This window comes from Barbatula barbatula (genome assembly GCF_947034865.1).
Source record: "Barbatula barbatula genome assembly, chromosome: 7".
Lineage (NCBI taxonomy): Eukaryota > Metazoa > Chordata > Actinopteri > Cypriniformes > Nemacheilidae > Barbatula > Barbatula barbatula.
Window position 1 is genome coordinate 15,174,926 of NC_136770.1, and position 17,068 is coordinate 15,191,993.

Genomic DNA, 17,068 nt, shown 5'->3' on the forward strand with positions numbered 1-17,068 from the left:
ACTCGATGGTGCATGAATGAATACAGAATTTCCATCTTGGGTAAACTGTTTCCTTAAGAATGATGTATCACTAACCTCAAGTCGAACTCTAACAATATTGTCTTTACAACTCGGTAATCAATGACCAGATATCACTGTAATGGGTCAATTGACAGAATGTTTTAAGATATGTGTGAGTGTGGATTTCATGTACCTCCATTAGCACAAACAAAGCAGCGAAGAACAACAACGTAGCCCATTCCACTCTGTGAAGTATAATATCAAAGTCCTGGATATCAGCCAGTACCAGTAACCACAGAGCTCCCAATATAGCAATCCAACCTGATGGGAAAAAACAAAACAGAACAAGCTGTGATCGCAAGGCAAAGCACTGTCCACGTAAACAATTTTATTTACTGTTTTAAGGTTTTAAGTAAATGGAATTGTGGAAAACAGCCGGCCGCCGGTTAATGCAACGCATCAATCATTTGTTACATCTTTATCGGTCTCGCCTTCCCATGACCACACACGCACAGCACACTCTCATCAGCCCGCCACCGTGGGTCAAAATCTGCCATTCACAATATCTCAGACAGCAGAAGACAGCGGCATTCAATTAGAAACTCTCATGAACACTCTCTACGTCGCTACACTGACACCAGATATAGTCTGACAATAATAACTTTGAATTTTGAATCATTTTCACCTCTGTGTGTATGTGTTAACATGCAGAACACCATCCAAGAGGTTTTTCATTGTGCGTTATATGTAAACCGACAGTGACGCTTTATAATTTTTACAATTTCCCATAATCCTCTGGGGTTAAAAACGTGCGTAATGTCAGGAACAAAATGTAGTGCAGTAAACAATATGGCAAAATTTACAGAAGGCTAGTATTATAGTACTCCATCTCCTGTACTGGTAAAGGTTTATCATAAAGACTATGCCATTTAGACATCAAGGCATTATACAGTACAACGAATGCGTCACATGCCAGCCAGTGGCCTTTACTATATTAGCCACAGAAAAGCAGGCTTAAGTCCGGAGATATATATTAGATGTCATTGATGTGTATGATGAGGAAAAGAATGACTGGCTGCCGATGTTAGAACAAACCTGCGGAAGTCATTAGCAAAGTTAATGAATGTTTACGGGCTAAGAGACACAGAACATTTACCAGCAGTCGGATCAGAGTTTGTACTTAAGCGCAGTTAGTAGAATATTTTCTCTAGGTGCTGTTGGGCTGAAGAAACCACTTAGCCAACACGCAGGTTAAAAGAGAACCTTGATGACTGCCAGAAATAATATCCGCAATCTGTGTAAGTATCCTGTTTATTGCCATTTACCCAAATGTTCTTTTTTTATTGTTGTTTTTGCATTTATTGATTTTGTCCTATGAATGTTCTTAAATGTTCTTCTTTCCTTTTGATATAAAGGCATATGAATGAAGGAATGTTTAAAATAAGTTATAGGAAGTAGCATGAGTTGTGAATTCTCGAAACAGTATACATTGTCCATTTTACCATTTTGGTTCAGACGCGTTGTTTGTACTTGAAAAGATTAGCAATAAAACAAAATGTCCGTATCTCAAAAATAAAGTTGGACATTCCGATCCATTTATCTAACTACCCAAGTGGATGCATCAGAACCAAAATCTTACCATGGACAATTGTGCATGTCATAAACATTGTTGTTGCTGTTAACTTTTGACACATTTGTGAGTGTACACAGGTCTGTTACTGCGGGGACATTTCCACGCCTCTAAACATGACGCGGCACAAAGCTAAACATGATTGGTTGCTTTACCTATCAGTCATTAGGCCTCTTGGGTGGGCCTTGGCCAGTGAAAGTGGCCAAATTTCCCAGATCTTCGATATGAAGGACCTTCAATATTAAGGTCTGGCTACGTGAGACCAAGATTCACGTGACATGTGACATTACTCAGGAAACTGTCCCTTTAAAGATTCCTTTAACGAAATCCTGGCAACCATGTTTGCAATGCCCCGTGCAGGTATTTTAGCCATGCAAGACTAAAGTCCTATATACTTTCTCTAAAATCACGAATATATATTATAGATTAACAACCGACTAACAACTAAACGTGACATCAACGGTACCATAACGTTTGTTTCTCAACCAAACAGGTTGGCTAAATGACGCCTCACCAAAGTCTGTATAAAGGCCAGAGAAATGTCAGTCATTATTGATTGACGATTGGCTCTTTTTACTGGAAGGCGGGACTTCCTTCACTAGAGCGGCCATATTGACCCCCATTCAAAGTAGGTCCTACTAGCAGTGCTGCATCTTGATATTAATATATAATCGTTATTAATATATAATCTCTGGTTTGGTAAACTACTTGGCCCAAGATGTTTTGTGCAGAATTATAGGATTCAAACTGTAATTTTACCGTTCTAAAGAATATGGTTTGTGCTGAAAAAAAGGAGATTAAGATTCAATCAAATTAGCAAGAGAGACCTTTATGCAGTGGCCTGCATACACTTTGCATTCGTAAATCGCACACTATCACTAATACTTTACTATGATAGATAAGCGTAAATGTCTCATGTCAAAAGATTCTCCCACCCCACTCAGTGCTGACTAGTGAATTACTGAGCAATTATCTAAACACCCCATTTCTACCAGCACCAGGGAGATATTTTGCTGTCAGACAGCCAGAGGCTCTGGACTCTGTCCATGAGTGAAGCACCTCTATTAGAAGATACCTGAAAAATGGTCAAACAGTTATTATAGCTGCTGACATTTAGCACAAATACACTCACATGCAGACACTATGCAGACAGGTAATGATTAAAAATGATATAAATATATTTGGAACGGTGACAACATGCTTCCACTTCTGGCCAAATTTAATGGAACAGGCAATTGGCTCTTGGGAAATCATTTAATAAGGGATAAGGAAGAGCTAATAACAACAGGAACCGGACACAGAGCGATTTAGCCACATATAGATCGAGATGTAATTGTGGGGGAGGCTGTATTTGTACATTGCATAAATAAGGGCTCGAATTCTTTGTATGTGTTTTTGTCCTATAACAAGATCAGTGAAATGACCGGGTATAGTTTAAATGAAAAAGTTCACAAAAATGGGATTAATTGATAACGCCATTAATGTACAAATAATATAATTTATAGATGCTACAAGGGCAAGGACATTGGAAGATGAAATTACTTAACAGGTGACTCTATTAAGCCTATTAAGGGTGAAAGAAAATCAATGTGTGTTTTAAACCGTTCAAGTGCATCTGCTTAAGGGTTTTTTGTGCATCATCCTAATCGTCTAAGCTCACAACACAACAACTTTTGTCATTGGCATCGTTTTTCAGCACGCATGTGTTTATGCAAAAATCTTTTCCAAGCACCCTCCACACTGGGATCAGGACTGTTTGTCACTACGCAACTCCAAAAAAATAGCTTTTGATTTGCCTTCCGCTTCAATGTCCCCCCGCGGCATCCAACTGAAAACAGAGGAGGAATCGAGGGCCTTCAGCAGTGCACAAAGAAAAGAAAGCTATGCAATTAAAAAAAAGTTTGTTGGGAAACCTGTTAGGCTCATTCATCACACCCCAAACAGCCCTGGCATTTCGGCCCATTGAGTGAGACACAAACACCTCATCATGTTGTTCATTTTAAGCAAATGCGTTTCTACCGGTGTCATCTTTATAAAGTCTCTCCCTGGATGTTCCGGCAAGAAATGAGCTGTTGTATGTTTTCTACTTTGATTAATCCTCCTCTGCTGCCTCATTCATTATTCGGTGATCCAGCTTTGTGCAGCTCGGGAGATAAATTATGCCCGGATCTTATCTTTTTTATAAATAAATGACCATTTCGAGTGCTGACTAGAGTTACTTTAGTAAAATATAATACCCTTAAGATTTCAAACAAAAATGCTGAATATTAACAACACAAATTAATGATAATACGTTTCTTTAGGGTGCACTTAGTCATTTTTCCTCATTAAAAAAGTTTTACCCATAAATTATAAGACTACTTTTGGCAAATACTCTGTTTAAATATCCGGTCAAATATGCCAACCGATAATTTATTGTTTGTTTAACATGAGGTGGGATGCCTCGTGTTATTTTCATGGCAACCTGAAACTTTTGATAGGTCTCCAAAAAAAGAGTGGTGCGTCTGTTTTCATTGTTGCTTACGTATGTATACAGAAAGGTGCAAAATGTTCTCTAGATAATTGCCGATCATGTACGTCTGATGGCAATCATGTCATTTTTCTGCATGGGAAACGGGCCACAGGGATTAAGAATCACTTGATTGTCATAAATGCACTTTTGGTTTGAGCGTCATGTGGAGCTCTGTGGGCACACTGCATCTCTGCCCTCCGGCAGGCACACTGTGTCCGCTCCCATGATTAAAAAATCTATATCAAAGGTCAAATGGAGTGGTGATGTGTCAACCTAATGAAAGTCTAATAACAGTCATTTGCTACGCATGCCGTTTGACCCTGGTTTGATAGGAGTAAGGCACTAAGGAGAATTTAAAAGCCGAACTACAGTGCTTTGATTTGTTGGGGAATTGTATTTTTAATTTCTTACAATATACAGTGAGTCTCTCTTAATTCTTGTAAGTTGCATTGGATAAAAGCGTGCCTGCTAAATGCCTAAATGTAAATACGATGTAATTGTTTTAGTGCTACGTGCATGCGTGTGCAATTCAGGCACGCCATTTGACCAAAATCTCTGTATGTAATAAAACATGCATGTGTAATTGACAAACACTTGATAAACACATACATACAGTAAGCTAGTTAGACAAAGATGTGTGACATGACTAAACAACAAACGTATGGTTGTTTAGAAAACCAGGAAAAAAGAAATAATAAACAAAAGATTCTTTAAGGGGAAAATGAATGTATTATTCAATGTCACTCCATTGTTATAGCTCTATGTTGTGTTTCAGCATTTAAAGCCCAGCTGCAAACAATTACAATATCAACACATTGATGGATTCATACATGCACCAATTTGTTCATGTCAGGATGTGGCAAGATTGTATTACTTGTAAACATTTCTTTCTCTGTTTTTGATTTCTATGCACCCTTTTATAAAATGTGATATTTTCTCCGAATTGGGACGCTTATGATTTTCAGTCCAAAATAGCAGTGTATTTCATTTCCTCTCCTCAAACAAGGAAAGGAAACAGGCCCTCATAATTATACAGTGATGCGTGTAAACAGCAGGACCAGTTCAATAATAGAAACAGATGCTTCCTGTTTATTTGTGTCCTCTTTTGTGTCTCCCGCTTACCCAGATCCAGATGTATGGCTGGAACAAAGGAGTTGAGGAAAAACATGACGATGACCAAGCCCAAGACAGTCAGACACTTGACCAGAAGGACTTTGTCAGTTATTCTGTGCTGTAAAATAACACATTAAATATACATTTAGAGACATTTAGGATGAATCAATGACTACTTATGACACACTCTAAACACTTATTTTGGGGATATAGATATTGGTTAGATGTCCAATTCCTTGGTCGATCTTTTGATAGAAGTGCAATGAATATCATATACATATGTCTTCAAAGTTGTATATAATGAAGCGTTATGTTTTTATTATCTTAAAAAGAGCTATTTCTATCTACATACACCACTGGTTCCCTTGCATGGAATTCGCCATGTTATTTCTACAGTAGCCCTAAATGGACAAACTGCTCTACAGAGCATCTTACGTAAATACGTTATCTCCTTCTGCAAAGGAAGCAAAAATATAACATCATCTCAGTTTTGTGTCAGCCACCGTAGTACTTCGAAAGGAAGGGGGAGTTGTAAAGTGAGCGGTTGGTTGCAATTCACAACCTAACCACTAGACGCCGCTCAATTTATACCATGGACCTTTAAGCAATCCTAGAAAATTACATTTAAAGATATAATGATACTTTAAAGTACCAAATCGGAGTACATCTACAACACGTGAACCAATGAGAGTGTTGGGCCTTTTAGTCTATTTTCTTAGTTTAACAACATAGACTATTCTGTATTAACTTTACCTTCTTCTGGAGTTCTTGAATATTGTACTCCCAGTTTTTGTCTTCCTGGGATATTTGTCTGTGAAAAAATAAATAAAAAAGTAAACCAGAGTGCGTTAATCCATCCTTTCAGCAAGCATGGATACGTGCAAATGAGTTGGGCTGATGATTTCACATGGTCACCTCAAAGGATTTGTACCCAGCATGCGAGACTCTAAATGGCCTTCTGTGATGAATCTATCAGTCATCAAAGCTAACCACAGGTACCGCAAAACCTCAAGCATAACTAATCTAATTTCTGTTGTAAAAAGAAGCATTTCTTATAAAAAAACAAGCTGCTGTTGAGAACCAAATTATTCTGCATGAGTAAAATGTCGGCTCGCTACAAGGACTACAGAGGGCCAATGCAATTGAGAACAATTACATACTTCACAACAGGTTTATTATTTCTCATTTATTATCCTGGGTTTCTGTGTAAGGGCAACCGTTGGATTCGACATGTCATGGTGTGTGAATGGATATGTTTCAAAGCTAATGGAGAATTCAAAATCAAGATGGGCAGGCTTACGTAAGCCTTTGTATGCAGCTTGGGTGAGTACGCTGGGGAAAAAAATCCTATTTTTAATCAGCAGCTTTGTCTTATTCACAAGAGGCAATATCTAAACATCCTTAAAACAGGATTAATTTACCTACAATAGCTGCATAAGGTTATTTCATCTGTCTTTGTCTCAAAGTGAAAAGGCAAGTGAAGAATAGACTCCCTCATAGAGCGCCGTCAATTTAACATTCTCATCAATAATTTATCTTTTTTGTTTTCATACATATACAGTGCCTTTCAAAAGTATATTTATTCACATTTTGTTATGCTGCTGTCTTATCTTAAACTACTTTAAATTATAATTTGTTTACATCAATCTACACTCCATGCACAATAATGACAAAACAAAAAACAGATTTGTGACAGCTTTGCAAATGTATTAAAAATAAAAATAAAAAATTTGTACATTGCATAAGTATTCATACTCTTGTATTCATAGCTGTGTGCTAAGAATCATTGTCATGTTGGAGAATGAACCTTCAGCCCTGTCCAAGGTTCTGAATGTTCTGGGCTAGGTTTTCATGATCATTATCTTTGTATTTTGTGCCGTTGAGCCTTTCTTCTACCCTGACAAATGCTCCAGTCCCTGAAGCTGAAAGACACCCCCACATTATGATGCTGTCTCCACCACACTTTACTATTGAGATGGTATTGTACAGGCGTTGAGCAGTGCCTGGTTTTCTCCAGATATGATGCATGAAGCTGAGATTTATCAGACCAGAGAATCTTGTTGCTGACAGTTTGAAAGATTAGTTAAAGTAAGTTTTTGCATATTTCAAGTTTCAAGTTCAAGTCTTCACTGAGCAAAGGCTTGAGTCTCGCCACTCTGCCATAAAGCCCAGATTGGTGGAGTGTTGCCGTGATGTTTGTACTTCTGTAAGTTTCTCCCCTCTCCATATATGATCATGGAGCTCAACCAGTGACCATCATCTTCTTGGTCACCGCTCTAACCAAGACCCTTCTTTATCGATGGCTCAGTTTGGACTGGAGGTCAGCTAAAGTTAGAGATCTGGCGGTTCCAAACCTCTATCATTAAGGATTAATGGATGCTACATGCCTCTGTGAACCTTCAATACAGCACATTTTTTTAGGAGTCTTCCCCAGATCCCCTTGATACAATCCTGTCTCCGAGCTCTACTGGCAGTTCTTTAAACCTCATGTCTTGCTTTTTACTTTGATATGCATTTTCAGCTTTTGCACCTTTCATTGAGAGGAATGTGGCGCTCCAAATCATACTTATTCAATTGAATTTGTCACAAGTTAACTCGACTCAAATTGTAGAAACACCAACAAGCAAAATAATCCTCCTGAGCTCAATTTCAAGTGTCCTAGAAAAGGATATGAATACTTATGCAATGAACTTTTTTCAGTTTAAAGTTTTTAATAAATATGCAAACCTGTTTTTATTGTTTTGTCATTATTTTGCATGGAGTGTAAGTTAACATATTATTTTTTATTATTTAAAGTAGATTAAGATAAGGCAGCAACGTAACAAAATATTAATTAAATGAAGTGGGATGAATACTTTTGCAAGGCACTGTATATACAGTATATATCTGTGTTCTTTAAGTTCTCTTTCTATATTTATATAAAGTGTACATTAGGCAACTATAGCAAGTCTGACTTTGAACCATTCACAAATTCTTAGTAAATTTAAGGGATAAAGTGGCACACAAAAAATCCCTCCATGCAAAATCTTAGAAAAGAAGCTGACCTTGCAAAATCTACTTTAACAGCACACAATCAGCACTGATCTCATTTTTGTGTTCTGTATATTTGCTGCTAGATGTGACTTCTATTCTAAATCACAGTCAATATAAGATTGGCTTAGACATGAGAGCGGCACCTCTGGAAGGTCTTGAGCTTCTTTCGCAGAAGGCTTTCCAGATTGAGCACCTTCTGCATGAGAAGACACTTGACAGCGGTCTCTTCTCTGCTGGCTGGGTTTATGCGATGGGCTGTCTGCCTCCACACCAGAATCTCGTGCTTCAGTTCTGCAACACAACAGAAACCAAAACAAGATGAAGTGTTAAGCACTATAAAAGACAAATAAGAATTTCAAATCTGTCAAAAAAGCAGATTTAATAAAAGATTGATGCAGTTTGGTCTTGGTTAGTTTGCTTTAAAGAAACATAAAGTTGTTGGTGTGTACTGTGAATTGTGCTGCACAAATAAAATAAAGGTGACTTGACATAAATGTTAACAATGTCTGTTCAATTGAAAACAAATCAAGTAAAAACAAGTCTTATTGTTACAGCAATGACATTCTACAGAACTTTCTACTAAAACTTTCTCCTACGGTAGGTTTTGGAAGATGGCTTCAGGGATTTGCTCCAATCGAGACACAAGAGCATCTGTATAGTCTGACACTGACCACTTTACATGGACAACAATATTCCAATATTAACATGATTTAGACAATTTAGATTAAGAATCTACCATGTAAACAGCTTTTGGAACGTGGAGTATGGAGTATTCCTATTTTAGTTGCATAATCTACGTCTAGGTATTTTCTCGGCACTTAAATAAGGTTTATGTGTTTTAGTATTTATGACATTCCTTCAACCCAAACACAGCTTCAACTAATAGAAGTGGGTGTGTTAGGTTTAGTGTGCGTGCAAATAATCAAACATTGACAATAGTCGATTGTATTGGGGCACAGGGGGACCCCAAATAAAGTTCTGCATAGGGCTCTGTAATGGCTTGGGCTGGCCCTGCCCACCCATGTGTGAATCATTCTTTCATGGAACACAAAAGAAGAATTGCTGGAGATAAAAGTCACCTTATCATGCTTAAGTGTCCTTATTATAGCTATTTAGAGTTTCATAGAAAACAGTCAGAATTATGTCTGAATTGACATAATGATGGATGTTTTTATTGTTGAAAGAAAGGTTTTGAGCAACATGAGGGTTAATAAATGATGATATGATTTTCTGTTTTGGTAGAACTCCCTTTAATGTGTACTGTTTATTTCATAATACAGGCAGAGGATAAAGTAGAGCCGAGGCAGTTAAAAGATAAGTGAGAAGAAAAACAAGGAGCAGATAGAACAGTCAGGGTGTTGTACAAGCCCTCCAGCATGACTCCTCACCATGTGACAGTACTGCTGCTAGGCAAGCTTCCCAGAAGCTAATTGACACAGGAAAAACATGCTGATCACAATCGACACAGTAATGCATCATGCCGAGGGCCTGAAAAACTATATCAGCCTCACAGCAGGTTTGATTTTTTGAAAGAGAAGCTCTGTGGGGACTTTACAGAATTAGAAATTGGACTGCCATTGAGTGGTCAACATCAGGCCTGGTGGATGTCTTGATTTCCAGACATGATGCACAACTGGGGAAAAGTCATTTTTTCTCATGGACCGGAGTTCTTAGACTTTGCAATCAACCTGGTAAAAAACCAACATTCTCTCTTTGTGTCAGGCACTCGATAAGCCAATAATCACAGGAAAGAGGAAAAGACTGGACGTTTTGGATGATGCTAGTTCCATGCTGTTGATGCCACAAAGGGAACACAATCCTCACAGTGGGTAAAGACAAATGGGGTCTCAGACTGCCGATAAAACATGCCCTCCTGCTTTCTTTGAGCATTCTTGTTATTTTAGGTTCTTGCCTGTTTAATCTTCAAACCGGAGGAGGATAAACATGCATTCATTCAATTAAAGCTCCTGGGGAGATACAACTTTTCACATGCACTCTAGAGCTGGCTGTTTTTGTAACAATAGTTCTAGTGGGTTAAACTAAATGTATTTTTGCTGATGCCAACATCCTTAACCATGAGCACAAGTGTTGTCAACTTATATTAACTTTGCACGATTAATTGAAACACAGTGTACATTTTTGCAGTCTTTTCCTGTAATTTTCCTGTTTCTAACCGCTTAAAGAGAAAAACTGTAAAAACAGTCAAATCTTTTGGCTGCTGGACACCAGAAATAAATAGTAAAATAAAGTTTTTCCCTGTAAAAGGTTCATGTTTTGCCCGTTTTATTGCACATTTATTTTAATGTAATCTTACGTTTATCTCACGTATTTAAAAAATACACGAAAAACTAAAAATAAATTATTAAAATATGAATATATCTCAGGATATTGATATACGGTAGTGGTGTTGAACAACAAAAGTGATGTCCAAACGAAAATCAACAAAAAAAAAAGAGTATCATCAAAATAATTATAAATTAATGATAAAATTGTAGCAAATCTTTCCTCGTCTGTTTATTTATTGAAATATAGATTTTTTATTTTCAATTAAATATGTAATTTTTTACATATTATATAAATATGTTTTTGTTTATTATTTGTTTGATGTTTGTTTTTTTCTATGCATTTTTCGTAAATTAATTTAAAACCCATATTACTGAAATGCTGTAGCTTGCCTTTTTGTCAAATAATTTTAATAAATACTTGTGATCACCTTAAATGTTAAGTGTTTTGTCCATTTTGTACCATACACCTCATTTTTTATAAATAACCTCACCTGAGGGGGCATTAAAAGCAAATAATGTACAAATATTCCTCCTTCGCACATCACTTTTTCTATATGGGACTATCATCAGCTTATGATATTAAAAGACATCCACGCTTGAAGAATAAAAGTAACACTGTAAATTCTTGGTAAAATGTCTCAAAGTAATCTAGGAATCATACTTCTATATTCCCTGTTATCCTTAAATCCACTGTATTGTTGAGCTGATCAATATTCAGTTCCCATACTCTCTTGTGCAATTTCAGTGAATGAAAGGATCCGTCAAGAGAACTGGCATAAATTGGATGATCAACCACTCTGTAAATCTCAGAACGTTTAGAAAAGAAACATCAGGGTTTGAAAAAGGCTTTGAGCTTTCCTCTAATTCTGACTCATGGGTTTGGTGAAAGCCTCTCAGGGAACCCCAAGAACCTGTGGACGTCTGAAATGAGGGCTTTATGTGAAAAGAGCTATTGTCATTCTGTCAGGTGTGTGAGGGAGAGCTCAGGTGTGGAAGTGAACAGAGAGATGTGAGGAGATGGTCTCTGTGGAGCGGGGGGGAGCAGCTGCTCAGGTGGCTAATGGCCATCTGTGGAGAGACGTTGACAACTGGAGGACGGAGATGCATCTGATTATTTTCTGAAAAGTAAGAAGATTCTCTAACCAACCAAGTGAAAAGCACTGAAAGCTATTATATCATTAATTCTTAAAGAGATAGTTCACACAAAAAATTATTATTATAAAATATTATATTATATTACATTACATTACAGATCATATATAATATGTGTTCTGGGAACAAAAACAAAACAAATGGGCTTTAAAGACATGTTAAGTAAATGATAAAATAATTTCCATTTTTAGAGAGCTGTTCCTTTAAAATGTAAATTCTATTTATATTGTTAAGCTATGTTATATAACTCTGATTACATAAGCTTCTGGAGTCAGAGTTTGAGCTATGCGCAAGATAATCAGACTTTCATAAACTAAACAAGATTATTATACTTAACAACATTTGGATTTTGTCAGTGAGAGTTCTAAGAACGTAAGAACATAAATGTGCTGTTATGAGCGTGTTGATTGGTCGCAATGGAAGAAACAATGGGAGATTCATCCACATTCTGTCAGAGACAGAAAAGAGGAGAGCAGAGCAAGTATGGGCTCTCAGTGAAGGAGAAAGTGAAGCAATGATTCACTTGGTGAGCATTGTATTGACCGGCCTCCGTCTATGGCGGCTTTAATGGCCCTTCTAGCTATGTTAGCACCTTCAGACACAGGCTAAATGTTCCCTGTTCCCTTGAAATATCACAAATATGCAATTCCACATTGCCCAATTCTGGGAAGAGTTACACAATGTCAAGGTAGGACAACATACAAGCCAGAATGACCACAAGAACACAGCCAGAATCTCTTTAAAGAAAAGGAAATATGTTTACATTTACACCAAAGATCAAGAACCCAACGATCTCTCCAATGATCAGTGACTTAAATAAAGCAGATTTTGATTTGTTTTCCAGAGAGCACTGTTGAGATGGTATTACTTACTGAATTATATATTTGTAAAAATCTTTCAAAACGAATTGATCCGTTTGTTAGGAAAAGGTAATACCCTTAAAACACTATCCACGGTGACTAAGAAAGACAAGAAAGAGGCTTGCAGGTGCTAAGAGAGGTCACCTACAGCAGGATTTATGTATTTAATACTGATGTGTTAAACCTATCAGCACAAGCTCAGATTAATGGAAATATCAGCCGAAAGAGCCCGAGAGGTGAAAAGAGACATCAACGTGTTTGTGGGAGGAGGAGCGGTTAATAAATTGATGTATTTCTGATGTTACAATAATCCATGACAATCTCGACTGTGTTCCAGTTACAGGAACTCAAAGGACACATGTGAGAAGCTTTGGATTGAATGTGAGATATACTGAAAACACTGTTCTGATATACTGTAGGACGGACTGCTGTAAACAAGGCCACAGATTCATCTACTGAGAAGGTCAAGCATGCCTTCAGCGTCATATGACTTGCTCACACGTTCTGATCTGGGTCATTGAAGTAATTATTCATGGTGTGTGTAGGAACAAATGAGCATGACGGAAGAAAGACCACGGAGGAGGACGTGTGAGTGGCGTCTGAAACACACCTGAGGTTACGTTCAAGATGTTCCCAAAATGGGGTTTCGGTGCGTAGGAACAAAGCAGGCTAATGAACACTCACCCACGATTTCGCTGGATTCCTTGTTGTAAAGTTTCTTGTTCCAGTAAAGCATTCTCAGGAAAGGAAAGGAGGTCAGCAACACCAAACAGATTCCAAGGAACATGTAGCCCGTAAAGGTCGCAAAGTCGATCCCCTGTGGAAATAAGAGGACGGGTTAATTTTCACCCTTTAAAATGCTAAACGAACTAGTGCAATTCATTTGCTGCAGTATTCCATGAAATCTATTCTAAGCGTTAATGGCAGAGATCACAAGCACTACATACGCTTTGGATAGGGGCCTTGATTACATTTCATCAAGAGAGTCATATTCAGCATTTTAATGCATTTAAGCACTTTTATGAGATTTAAATGAGCACCTGCATGTATTACAAATCCTCTTAAAATGCTCTTGACTATTTATTAATTTTCATTCATATCAAGAGCACACGGCTCTCTTACGGCCAAACATCTAGCTTTAAATGATGTTTCCTTGCATGTGTAGCCCATCTCTCCAGATGACATCGCCTTTTTAAACAGCACCACTGAGGATGATGTTCAATTTCTAAATTGCTTTTCTCAGTTTTGCACTGTTAGAAAGCAGCTTTATAATGCATGTATGAGTACAGAGAGTAGAGACATTAGGTAATGTTATCAAATACATCTGTGAAAGGAATTGTGTGTATTTTATGTCTGCATCTTTATATTCAAAGTGCTAATAAGCAAGAATATCATATATCAACATGATTTATATAATGGCAATTTATATAATGGAAATGCTAACAGTAAAAATGATTGTTAGGTGATTACAATCAAGAATTTTTTTTACTGGATGATAAATACAAAATAATTTAATAATTCTAAGAAGGTGATGGACCATATTATCCAAAGGGTTGTACATATTTTGAGGCTTTATGAAATACATTATACTAAAATTTAAATTCTGAGACTTTACAGGGATAGTTCACCCAAAAATGAAAACCCTGTCATCATTTATGCACCCTCGTGTAATTTCATTCCTGTATAAATTACTTTGTACTTTGATGAATACAGAGAAAGATGTTTGGAAAAATTTTAGTCATCATTATTGACTGTCTTAGTGGGAAAATTGAAATGGTGGTCAAAGGTGCCCCAGAACTGTTTGTTTTCCTAAATGTGTTCAACAGAACAAACAATTACAATATTTTTTTCACGTAGTGAATGATGTCCCAGAACTGAACATTGCTGACATTCTTCTAAATATATTTCTCTGTGTACAAGTTATATATATATTTCTCTGAACAAAGAAATTTATACAGGTTTAAAAAACCTGAGGTTGAGTGAATGAAGTCGATTAAAGTAGTATGATAGATGACAGGTATCATACCTTATACCAGACATGCTATGCCAGTTTACAGTACATGGAATTAGTAACTACCGGGGGAAAAAATGGTGAAGTATCTTCAAAATTGTAGTCAGACATTTGTATTTAAAGCAATACTAACAAAGTGACTTACATAGCATTATCCTATACATTTTACATAGGTATCTGCAATCCCCTGCGATTGAACCCACAACCTTGCGTTGTTAATGCAATGCTCTTACCACTAAGCTACAGGAAAGCAAGTGTAAAATTTGAAATTTACACAACGGTGTATACAGTAAGCACTTGAGAGAATCCAGACTCCACAAAGAGGGCTAAAATACAACCCATTGTAAATAGACACTGTTTAAGGACACTGACATAGGACCTACAGAGGCATTTTACAAAGAAAAGCCAAAAAAGATCCTGTAAGAAACCTGGTGAGGGACATGGTCATTAAAGTACTGTTGTAGTTCAGCCCCCCCCCCCCCCACACACACACACACACACACACACACACACTGGTGGGATTTGGCAACAAGCCAGGACTCTGAAGTACTTCCTGGGAATTAAAGAAAAGGTTGAAAACAAAAAACCATTGACGCTTATTTTTGGAAGCCTTTTAACAATGTATAGTACAATGCAACATAAGATGCTTTGGATAAAAGCGTCTGACAAAATGCGTTAATGTAACGTTTCCGAAAGTGGCTCAAGGTACTAAATCCCCCACCCTTAAAACAATCCTAGAACAAAAAGGACGGAAGCTGTCTTGTGTGATTAGAATTTTTTTTTAAATGAATGCGTGAGCCAGCAAACAACAGAAAAAGTCCTACCAAGGACTGAGAGTATCAGATAAATGTGAATTAGAGGAGTGAACAATGGTGTACAGTGACCTCTACAGGAGATCAGGAGAAAGACAAACAGAAACAAATGAGGAGGATGAGTCAGAGGGAGTTTGGTAAAAAGAGAGGAAAAAGCTGACATAATGAGAAGGGTATAACATTTTAGAACAAGAATTGCCCAATAGTTCAATCATTGTGTAGTTACTGGCCTGTGTTCCTGTAATTTAAAAATAGAAGTGAATAAACACATCTAGTTTAAGCTCATTTGCTAATTTTCATTTGCAACCAAATTTATATTTGTTTTTAGAGGCAATGCAGGTCCAATGCAAAACGCCAACATCTGAATCGTATGAAAAATAAGAAATATCCTCAGGGGCTCATTAGGTTTGTGTGGATCTGTCGATAACGTTTCATTAAAGAGATTTTCCCTTTATTCCTAATGGACCAGCACCATTGAGTTAAAAGCCTGATCTCACAGAGTCAATGCATAAATCCACATTTCTGTCACTGCATTACCAGTAGTGATTGTGAATACGTCTTTAAAAGAAGTCATACAGTGATAATGATTCTGAGACACGTGGTGTGTAAATGAGACCTCCCCTCACTCCTTTCTTTCATTGTTCTCTTGCTTTCAGCAGCCAAAAAATCAATTCCAAAAAGTAAAGGAAGTAGAGAACAGAGAATGATGAAGCAGCATGCAAAAAGACCCTCACTGTTGGTTTGTAGCTTATTAGTGAGCAGTCAGGGGCCATTGGAAGGCTAGAGTTAGCCTAAGCTTGTCTCCCCGAGGCTCGGGGACTCGTGATTGGCAGCTGTGGTTTCTGAAAGCTTGACTGACAGCCCTAGCAGATGCCAGGGAGAAAGGCACAAGCTGTAGGAGACGTCTCATCAGCGACCCCGAAACACTTCTTCTACCCTGCCACAAATGTCTGATCCACTGAGAGCTCCACAGATGGATGCCTGACTGACCAAATGTCAACTTTCCTGCCGTACAGATCCTGTTGAGACCGAGCAGGGGGCCCTTATGAACCTCGAAGCCTCAACAAACAGAAAAACAAACAAACAAATAGGCCACAAAAACAAGATGTTCCATCCCGACTGACAGTTTCCTCAGAAATCAAGTATGAATGAAGGTTCAGGACCATGGAAAATGTGCAACTATTTAAAAATGCTCTTTGTGTAAAGAAAAGCCGTGGTGCTCTTCTGGTTTGAGTCTGGCTTGTATCATTTCCCAGACGTAATTTTAAAAACAATAGAACAACATCTTATAAGTTTGTGTGGATTAGTGAAGTACACATCCAGCACTGTACTTTTATTAAGCTGTATTGTGCCGTGTCATCCATCTATTTGTATTTTAATTTTACATTCAGATTCTCCAAGCTCTCAAGATCAGAGCACGATTGGAGCTTAGTAAACGGATTAAGCTACGGCTGGAGAAGGTGTCAGCTTCATTAAACTAAAATAAATCCACTTCTACACACACAAATAGAAATGTTTGTTTTTCTATCACAGTGGAGAATTTTTACTGACATTCGTTACTTTAATGATTTTTTCTATCCCATAATTTTACCTCCTAAATCTAAATCCTGCATTTTTACAATAATATTTCAGTTTTATTTCTGTGTTTATTAAGTAGTTT

The 17,068-nt window shown here is 37.4% G+C and overlaps 1 protein-coding gene across 1 annotated transcript in view; it reads right to left on the minus strand.

Annotated features, from left to right (window-relative positions):
* oca2 (oculocutaneous albinism II) overlaps positions 1-17,068 on the minus strand; it is a 72,080-nt gene that overhangs the window by 21,558 nt on the left and 33,454 nt on the right. The window contains exons 15-19 of the mRNA XM_079461344.1: positions 13,270-13,402; positions 8,432-8,579; positions 6,009-6,066; positions 5,265-5,373; positions 194-321 (exon numbers count right to left, since the gene is read on the minus strand). Coding sequence (XP_079317470.1) covers positions 194-321; positions 5,265-5,373; positions 6,009-6,066; positions 8,432-8,579; positions 13,270-13,402 — 576 coding nt within the window. The remainder of the gene's footprint in view (positions 1-193; positions 322-5,264; positions 5,374-6,008; positions 6,067-8,431; positions 8,580-13,269; positions 13,403-17,068) is intronic.